We start from the raw sequence: 10,419 nt of genomic DNA, 5'->3' as shown, positions 1-10,419 counted from the left end.
GTATAAGTGACTAAATGACGTCATTAACCTGTTTAAAATATGCTTTTGTTTTGGGTCCACTGATGAAACCTACCATTGACTCTTTCAAAATTATGATGGCAGTATAGAATATAGAAACGAGTAATGAAGTTTGTTGAAAGCTATGTATAGGATGGTCAAGCACTGGGACAATAGACTCATATTTTATGTAACTAGCAAACCGTTTGAGAAGAGGAAACAAAATTAACTTCCTATACAGAAAGAGCCTCAGTACTTAGACCCTGAAAAACAGTGTGACATTTTATAAGTAGTACATATACATAGGTTCTGAGGGAGAAATGAATGCGAACAAAAATAATCAGTAAGGTGGTTTTATTTTTTGAGTGTTGTTACAGGGTCGCGCCATTCTGTTTAGGCGACGGGTGCGACTGGAATGGCGTCTCCGGTGGCGACGTAGCCGAACTCGTCGGCCTTGTACTTGATGTCGACGGTCTTACCCTCGGGGCTGGTGTACTGGTACTGGCCGCTCTTGATCAGCACGTGGTCCTTGCCGTCAGGGGTGGGCTTCAGCTCGCCGTGCTCCACCACCGTGATGCCGTTGGCCGTCTGGTACCTGCCAATAAAAACCAGAACACTGCTTGACAAAGTTCTTTTTCAGTCAAGCAATTTGTCAACTCCATCAAAACAATGGCAATTCTGCAATAGCGGGATTGCAATGCCTTCTGGTCGTTCCCATTGAGCTGTGGATTCCCTTTTTAAGTGCAGACTGGATCCTTTCCCAGTCGTTACAGAGTTGAACTTACTGCATTCTCTTACCATGACAATTTTCACTGAAGCTTACATCCAAGCCTCATCCATCGCCTTAACCCAGTCGCATCAAACGACGAGCTGTAGTCGCATGAAGTTCACATGCCGTGTAAATCGTGAATGATGGGCTCACCTGGAAAATGCGCCCTTCAATGTATGAATGGATTGTGTTCAATTATTAGCTAATAGATGGCTCTAAATGTATTCTAATATTCTAAAACGAAGCGCAGGTCATGTGTGTCGCGTGGTAACTGAGTTTAGTAAACAAACAGCATGGCGAAGAGACTAGTTCTTGGTGATGTTCAGAAGGATTTACAGAAGCTTGTTGATAGTGCTTTAAGCAGTGATAGTGTAGTAAGTGAATGGTTTTCAGTGATACAGACACTGAAGAATCGCAAGCAACAGTCCAGAGTGCCTTTGAATATCAGAAGAGAATGAGTGGCATAGACATTCACTAGCAGATGACTGATCTCTGTCTAATCATGGGATGCCTAGTGAAGGGCTATAGAAATAATTCTTTAATCTTACTGATATGTGTGTTTCCAGCACCTTCACTGTGTATCGCAAGATCAGTGGAAAGAAAAAATGAGCTACTAACCAACTTTAGAACCAGCTTCGCATAGCAACTGGAAGTTAGCGCACAGCTTCCCTTGTACCTTGTTCTCAGGCGACCATCCAATCTTATGAGAGAGACTTTAGACAAAAGCATGAGCTTATTATCGATGCGCATAACCCCAACTGAAAAGGGGAAAAATGTCGTAAGAGGTGTGTTTTGTGCTACTTAAGAGGGAAAAAAAATGAAAGGGCATGACATTGTAAAAAGTGTAGTTTCGCTCTACATTTGGAAGACTGTTTTCAACTTCACCACACCCAACTATCATACTAGCTCATATGTGAAACAATCATGCCATCTGATTTGTATGAAATTTGATTTCACTACACAGTGAGGAGGGGTATTTAAATACGATGTCATTGTGTTAACAGAATAGATACGGCATGAAATTTGAATGCTTCCCCTGCTGTTACGTCATGAAAATTAGTGATATACAATGTGAATTAGTTTCTGAGAACGATAAATACATTACGGTAAATCTACAACTAATTCTTTAGCAAAGGACCCCTACGGTGAGACGTCAGCCTTCCGCCAGCAAACAGAGAAAGAAAATTGTCTTGTTCATGGAATCTGAAACACGAAGTGGCGTTCGGTATCAATACAACTAAAGGAAACATGTGGTCCGCATGTTATGGTAGACGTTTTGACGATAAATGATAGGCGTGAAGAAATATTCGCAGGACTGGTGTATCCTAAAAAAACTCTAAGAAATGTAATGAGATACGAGGTATTTGGTGGCACAGTACTGCAGATTTAGGTAATGCTGAAGTAAAGTTATTATACGTCTTACAGAAAAGGACTGGACCTAAAGAATTGTGAAAGGGAGTACTAGTTCACATAATTAATTATGAGAACAGAAAATAATTTTTTGATAAAGCGAGACGTAAGGTATTTTTTACACTTTGTTTGTAACAATGATTTCAAGCATTCACAATATTCCACTTCCATCTGAAGAATATCGTACATTAATAATGAACGATAGAACAATCCGCCAACGAAGTAAATATCTACGTGGATGACACCCCTTTAGCCGGCCGCGGTGGTCTCGCGGTTCTAGGCGCGCAGTCCGGAACCGTGGGACTGCTACGGTCGCAGGTTCGAATCCTGCCTCGGGCATGGATGTGTGTGATGTCCTTAGGTTAGTTAGGTTTAAGTAGTTCTAAGTTCTAGGCGACTGATAACCACAGCAGTTGAGTCCCATAGTGCTCAGAGCCATTTGAACCATTTGACACCCCTTTAACCCCTCTTTGAGTAGATATTTAATTATCTTTCGACTTGTTGTTCAATTTAAATGTTCCGTCTAACATACCGTTTACATTAGGACGCTAACAAGAAAGAAAAGAGGCGAGAATGAATTTAATTTTTATCGTCACCAATCAGAATTCTCACAACGATATTTCGACTTTAAATGGAGCACTGGTAGACCGGGGGGGGGGGGGGGGGTCGTCTATCAAGACGGCTCCAAGAGAGATGACGTATATTTAAATGGCATTAATGGTTCGAGTTTCATGGCGGCTGCAGGCGAAATGCGCTGTACTTACGTGAGAGAGTACTGCCCGCTCGCGTCGCGGACCTCCTCTCGTGACAGGACCTCGATGGGCTTGACATCTGCCATCACCGCCGCTACGGCCAGGGCCAGGAACTGTGGAAACAAGGAGGACACGATAAGGCGCTGCTTCCTAACTGAACGTGGCTACTGCACACACTACAAGAGCCTTTTGTTAATACACTGGACCTCCAAATCCCTCAGATCCGACAACGTTTATACATTGCCTAGCAATATTAGAGCTGACTTTCGCCGTTTACTACTGTAGTGTAGCCAGTTTCTCGAATGTGTTACAAGTGTACTCCCCTCAAGTATAAAAACGATTATAATGTATCTGTAAATTTCCACTTTTGTACAATCCCGTCTACAGCTGAAAAACTTCTATTGGCTCCAGAGTTGTCCAAAAAATGGTGTACGCAGGTCTTGGCCAGAAATGAAAGTGACAGACGAGGGAGATCCAGATGTCCAAGCGTTTATAAAAAACAGTATTTCTGCCATGAGTCGACCAAGGCGTGACCCATTTATGTTAGTGCACTTTACAGGCAGCGATTGACATGGCGAAGAGAGTAAACAACGGCAATGGGAGTGTCGTGGCACCAAGTCCTTTTTAAGTTACATACACTGCAAATAAACAGAAATAATGCTCAATATATTGTATGTATCAATATTTTCAGAAAAGGTATGAAAAGGAAAGGCGAAGAAAAATTTTGGACTGCAGGTAAATTTCCAGGATTTTTTCTTTCTGATAAGGTGTATACGAGAACTACGCATATATGAAGTAAGATGCTTTTATCATTTTGTAGTTGATGGTTTACAAGTGCTGGGGTGATATTCATCGTAAAAACAGGGGAAGCAATAATTTTTTCGGCATCTCGCATACTTTATGAACGCCCCATTTTTACCCGCTGCCTTAGTTACAATCCCTTCTTCTAAAATTATTTGAAAATTTCTCGTGGTAGCTGTAAGAAGGATCCTATATTGGAAATATGCCTGTTTTTAAAATATTAATAAATACAATCTACTGAACATTATTTCAGTTTATTTACAGCCTACGTAACGTAAAAAATAAAAAATGAAACATGTTTTCACATAAGGAATCGACTCTAAGACCCTCCGATTAGCGTTCTGTACTCTTTCCGCTGCGTCGGCCGCCACCTGTAAACTACGATAGCATAAATGGTTCATGAATCGTCTGACCAGCGTCAAAATTACTATTTTTTCTAATCAATTAGGATCTACCACTTCCTGTCACTTTCGTTTCCAGTCGAGTCTTGCATGTACCACAAACATGAACGAAGTCGGTGACGACGAGTAGGCGCGGTCCTCTTGTGGGGCCTGTTCCGACTGGCCGATTGTTACCCACAAGGCATACGAGGAGCGATCTGTGACCGTGGGACATGTGAAGCATGTCGCCCATTCCTCTGGCCTTTTTCCAGTAGACGAATCTTCATAACGACGCTGTTTCTTTATCAAGCAGCTTTTCATTTGGCCTCACGGAGCTGAGTGGACCTATTTCTAAAAGTCCAAGCAAGCAACGGGAATCGAACCCTGGTCCTTCCGCTCCTCTTTTTTGGCAGTGAAGCTAACTACTCGGTTACGAAATTGTAAAGCTTGATACTTTTCGGTTTCTTCGAAAGATCATTCTGTAGTTTGATTTCAGGTTTGGTAACAAAGCCAGCAGATGGGTACAATGACCTGAACAGTCGAGCATGCACATGCGGCGCTAACCGTCACTGTTACGACGTACAGTATTTTTTTAACTGCCCATCAGTCAAATGTGACGCACCGAGGGAGCCACCACATTGATTGAAATACTCGACTAGTTCAGAGGAGAGGATCTCAAATTTCTATCCAGCCATCTTCATTTAGATTTCTCTCGGTGCCTGTAAATTGTCATCCGAATTTCCTCCAATAGGCCATGCGCGATTTTTCCCCCACTTCTTCTCCAAATTAGATACCTAGTACTCAGTCTCCAATGACCACGTCAACGGTAAAATGTAACCTGCCTTCAAATGTTAATTATAATGGTACGAAATGGAGTTTCAGAGACGTAATGAAGCGAATTATTATAAAATCGCTCTCCGTCACATTTAGAAGTTCGCCACCGGCTTAAATAACTCATTGTTCTGTATGCAAATGTGTGTGTTCATTATGGTTGCTTGACGAGAGGGCTGTAACATTTACGACTTTCACAGTAGCTAAAGTATAATACATTTAATCAGATGTAAATTAGGGCGAGATTCCGATGATGCTACGGTATGAGAAAACTTACAGAAACAATCCTAACATCAGTAAGAATGTAACCTATACGAGCATAATGCATTAATTAAGCGTGAAGTTACTAAAGTGTAGAATTGTACTAGAGTTATTGTATGGTATCGAAAAGCTCATAAGGAGCAAAGAACAATTAAACAGTTCTCGGTTACGTCCTTTATGATACATAGCTCAGAACTGTGGCCAAGGGAGAAGCATGAAGCACAAAAATTAAGAGTTTATGTGCAGGTATTTTTATGTTTGGCCAGGAGAATATTATGTTGTCGATTCGTGTGACTCACGGCCTTGTGTGACTGGACGATACTTTGTCAGCTAGCGGTATAGGGTGCTTTATCTGTAAAGGGTTTAGTGAAGGCGAACAAGAAGAGTGCGGTTGTGCTGCGTATCTTGTATGGTGGGTGTACAGAAGGGATGTGCTCAATGCGAGTTCTGCTGGCGCTCAGCCTGTTGCTCGAATAACAGCAATGGGGCTGCCGACGGAGGGGTCGCCATTTACAGTGTAGGATTCCTTAACCCCATGAGATTCTGGGGATAGGCTGCAAGTTTGACCCGGCCAATTGGAGAACATCCTGTCTATCAACATCTTTACGCCACCACGTCGCGCCAGTTTTTCAGTCAGATACAAATGAGTTTTTTCCACCATCACGAATTGAATTGGATACTTCCAAGTCAGTTAAGGAGACTGGGGTCAGAGCAGTCCGTAGAAAAGACAGAATTGCTGGTATTGACATACCTGGAACTTCTGAAAGGAAGAATGTTGTGAACGTAAACTCTGAAAGTCTTCCCATTCTAGTTTTGTGCGGCGTAAAAGAACTACATACAATCTATGTCATCAGAGTCTTTTGATTAGCGTCGCTGCTACAGAAACAGATATCCTTAGGTCAATTATTCCCACCGTGCTTATTTCTGGGTTGGAAAGGTTTCTTTGCGGGCCCAATCAGGTTCTTGTGTCCACAGCGAAGCTGCTTGAGTAATTTAAGTAGTGCATTGGATACGAAGCAGCCGAAATGAACTCAATTCGAAAAGCTTTCACCTGGCTGGGAGCAACATGAAGTTAATTTAATTTTGTACTATTGATGAAAATATAAATTGTCCTTAATCTTCTACCATAATAAATGCTCATTGAATTATTCATTATGTTAATAACTTCCGTAGAGTATATGGCAGATTCATATCCTTGTGATGGAAGTAACTTCACAGAGTAGGTTAAGTATTGGGTGTTAGGATGAATAGAATCCATCTTTGTGATAAGCAAGCAAATTGCTCTTCGTTGGAGTGAGCAGACAAAATATTCCAGCTCCTCAACGGACTCTGCATTAGATAAGTTTTTCTGCAGCATATGGCCTCATTCATGATGAAGACTGATGAAGGAAGCTGTCTTACATCTGCAAAAAGTCTAGTAGATTTTGTTGCCGCAAAGTAGTCCTTGTGATTTAATCCATAAGTTTGCACATTACATTTATTGGTAAATCTGAGGATAATCTGTTTCCGTATTTAAACCTCTTTGAGCAAGTAATTTAAGAGATGCTTAATACACTTTCTTATTTAGAAATTGTTGCAACCACAAGGCGCTGGGAGAGACGAAAAAATATTACACTTTTCCTTAGGAAAAAACCCAATGGAAGCTGTTCGCCATTGCTAGCTCTGCTGAAGGAAAGATCAGTTCATTCATTGTGAGCCGTGATTTCCCTAAGCTACTGAAGGCAAATGCCGGGATGGCTTCTTTGAAAGGGCACCACCCATTTCCTTTCCCATCCTTCACAAATTCTCTCATCTGCCTCCTCTCTAATGAACTCTTCCTTTCCCTCCCTCGTCGTGAGTCCAGGTATTCACTACGTCACAGGAAATTTTATTAATGTAAACTGAAGGACAAACTCTTTGATGTCACGTAATTCGTCTGTTGTTTCATCAGTTGGTTGGTTGGTTGTTTTTGGGGAAGGAGACCAGACAGCGAGGTCATCGGTCTCATCGGATTAGGGAAGGAAGTCGGCCGTGCCCTTTGAAAGGAACCATCCCGGTATTTGCCTGGAGCGATTTAGGGAAATCACGGAAAACCTAAATCAGGATGGCCGGACGCGGGATTGAACCGTCGTCCTCCCGAATGCGAGTCCAGTGTCTAACCACTGCGCCACCTCGCTCGGTTGTTTCATCAGTGACTAAAGGTTTACTCCTCCAAGTTAGTTGTCAGTATCATATTAGATCTACAACTTTTCTGCCACCATTTTGCAATAGATGGCAGCAGCGGCAAGTGGTCGTGAAAATCATGGGTCGTAAGTGTCTTACAATAAAGTGACGCATTTGTAAACGAAACGCCACTAAAATATTAGTCGATTTGCGATTGTTTCATAAAGTTATTCTCGACTGACTATGTCAACTTACGAGCCCAATTCTCGTCATTTGCGGGAATTAAATTCTGCTTTAACATCAAGAAATCTGCGGCTGAGGCTCATAAAATACTGGTTAAGACCTATGGTGAGGCACTTACTAGTAAAAGGACGGGCAGAGAATGGTTTCAACGCTGCAAGAACAGTGATTTTGACGTCGAAGACCGGTATAGCGGTGGAAGGCTGAAGGTTTTCGAAGCTACTAATACTGAAGGAAAGAATAACCGGTGGCCGGTATCTAAAGCAATTGATGTGTTTGAGCCGAGCTCTGAGAGACAAACGGCGTCAATACAGCAATAGTCGTGAAAAAGTGATTTTGCAGCGTGACAGTTCTCGACCCCATGTCGTAAAACTCGTCAAAGCATGCTTGTAAACGCTGAAATGGGACATCCTACTCCAGCCCCAGTACTCTACGGACACTGCTCATTGGTCCCTCTGACTACCGCCTTTTCCGATCGATGACACACGGCCTGGCTGAGCAGCACTTCCGCTCATATGATTAAGTGCAAAATTGGATCGATTCATGGATATCCTTGGAAGACCCTCAGTTCTTCCGCCGCGGGATTCGTACGCTGCCCGAAAGATGGGAGAAAGTAATCGCCAGCGATGGTCAATACTTTCACCCGTAAATTTTTTCTAAGTTTTTCACAATATAGCCTCGAACTTCGAGAAAAAACTGCGGGAACGAAGTTGTAGACTTAATAAACGACTGATCTTTTTTTCTGCGACATTGTAGCAAAGTTTTGCAGATTTACTAGATTTATTTAGGTTCTGGTTTTCTCCAAAGCGAATTAGAAATATTCTGTTAAGTTAATCTGTATTCAGGGTCTATCTATTGAATTATAAAATGTCCCTGGCTTTGGCTGGAAAATAGCAGGATATATTAAGTTCAAATAGCTATTATCGTTGAAGGCAACAGCAACTATTTAACGCGCTATCGCTGTATATTTATATGAAACTGCGTGAATAGAAGTGCACCTAGCAATGTAAAACTGCAAAGACGTTGCATGTGAGTTACTTACCACCAATGCGACCTTCATGTTGCTGGGACGGCTTGTTGGCTGGTCTGTCTCTGAGCGGCTGCTGTGTTCCCAGGTCCGCCGCAGGCCCTTAAATACTAGACCTCTGAGATCCTTGAGCAGCCACAGGTGTTTGTCACCCGCACATCGTTACCGACCCTGTTTTCCGTCTCATTCCAAAAGAGTGCGTACTGCACCGCAGCACTGCAGCAGGAGTTTCCCAACGGATTTTCGAGCCAGACTTTTCAATACGAGATTCTCTTCCATACTAGATCCATCTGCATCCTCGAAAAGTCACTCTAAAGCTTGGACGACTGTCTGGAGGTACGGCTTCGTTACATGAAATTTGAAATGAAGATCCATCTCCAGTAACTACTGAATTTCATTTAGTTTGCACAATCCAATTAGAAGCTTGTAGCAGCACCGTGAGGTGTTGCATTAGCCGCCATGGTTGCCGGAAGTTTGGAAAATAGACTAAATTTGTTAAGAGACAATAATTCATCCAATTTAGCTTTTTTATCAAGCTTTCTTGCCTGTTCGGTAAAAATTTACAATTGATCTAGAGAGTTGAATTTTTGTACATAGCTCAGCACTGGATGACAACGCGATATTAATTCGTTTCCGTGTTAGGTGTGTGGCAGAGGGTACTTACGTTATCTGTCTTCTCGATGAACTAGAGGCTTGAAACTTTCCATATAGCTCAGAAATGCATGATAATGCAATATTAACTCGCTTTCGTGTCTGCTGTGTGGCAGAGGGTACTTCGTGCATCAATGCTATTGTCTTGTTTTCCCATTACAGTGGCAAATGTTTCGCATTAAGCACGACTGCTGACAAGCTTCCATGCGAACTGAAATCTCTCTAATTTTTACCTTCAATACGTTTACGCGAGTAATACGTCGGAGGAAGCAATACATTGATTGACTCAGGTGAAGATACATAAATCTGAAATTTACCGCATGTCTATGATGTAATCTTATCAAAATGTTTGAAATCGAGCCGGCCGGGGTGGCCGAGGGGTTCTAAGCGCTACAGCTGGAACCGCGCGACCGCTGCGGTCGCAGGTTCGAATCCTGCCTCGGGCATGGATTTGTGTGTGATGTCCTTAGGTTAGTTAGGTTTAAATAGTTCTAAGTTCTAAGGGACTGATGACCTCAGAAGTTAAGTGCCATAGTGCTCAGAGCCATCTGAACCATTTTGAAATCGACGCTTTTAAAATGAACTAAACATATCAAATAAAATCTCTTAGCCCCACACAGATTCCTAACCCCATTGAGATAATGCTGAAAATTTGTACTTGTGAAATTTCAACAGCTATTACAATACTTGTAAAATTTGAAACAAAAAATGGGGAGCGCATGCAACAGAATTAATTAGGAATGTAGAGAGTATCTATCATCGAGTAAAATCACACAGCATTTTATAACACTTGCAGTGCAACAAAATTGTTAGTGACTTATTTGAACTATTCATGCATCATTTATCTATTCTATGCACCCCAAGTTTTTCGTTTTAAATTTTACTAGTATTGTCCTAGCTCTTGAAAATTTACAAGCACAACTTTCCAGGACTATTTTTATCGGGTTAAAAACCTATATGGGACTATAAGACATTATTTTATACTTTTTAGTCTGTTTTAAAAACGTGTTACATTAAAAAGTTTTTTATTGAAGTAAGTTTTCCCTCTGTCGTCCTGTACTACTTATAGCAGAGGTGACATTCACTTAGAACACCATTAAATTTTTTCAGTTCACAGGCAACAAATGGCGCCATAGCACGCATTATCGTAACTCAACA

At 41.8% G+C, this 10,419-nt stretch overlaps 1 protein-coding gene across 1 annotated transcript; it reads right to left on the bottom strand.

Annotated features, from left to right (window-relative positions):
- Nucleotides 1–390: 390 nt before the first annotated feature.
- On the bottom strand, nt 391–8,661 carry LOC126235200 (larval cuticle protein 16/17-like). The gene is made up of 3 exons (XM_049943930.1): nt 8,626–8,661; nt 2,941–3,041; nt 391–592 (listed from the first exon to the last, which is right to left on the bottom strand). Exons 1-3 carry the CDS (start codon nt 8,641–8,643, stop codon nt 391–393), a joined length of 321 nt encoding a protein of 106 aa, XP_049799887.1. The 5' UTR covers nt 8,644–8,661.
- Between the last annotated feature and the right edge of the window lie 1,758 nt (nt 8,662–10,419).

This window comes from Schistocerca nitens, chromosome 2 (genome assembly GCF_023898315.1).
Source record: "Schistocerca nitens isolate TAMUIC-IGC-003100 chromosome 2, iqSchNite1.1, whole genome shotgun sequence".
In the NCBI taxonomy this organism is placed as follows: domain Eukaryota; kingdom Metazoa; phylum Arthropoda; class Insecta; order Orthoptera; family Acrididae; genus Schistocerca; species Schistocerca nitens.
The sequence above is the reverse complement of the archived record's forward strand: the minus strand, read 5'-3'. Positions and strand labels throughout refer to the sequence as shown.

Bases quoted from the DNA above. Each gene is read 5' to 3' on its own strand.
- LOC126235200 (XM_049943930.1), bottom strand. The intron at 593-2,940 runs GTAAGTACAGCG...TTTTATTGGCAG, and splicing joins AGCGGGCAGTACTCTCTCAC to GTACCAGACGGCCAACGGCA.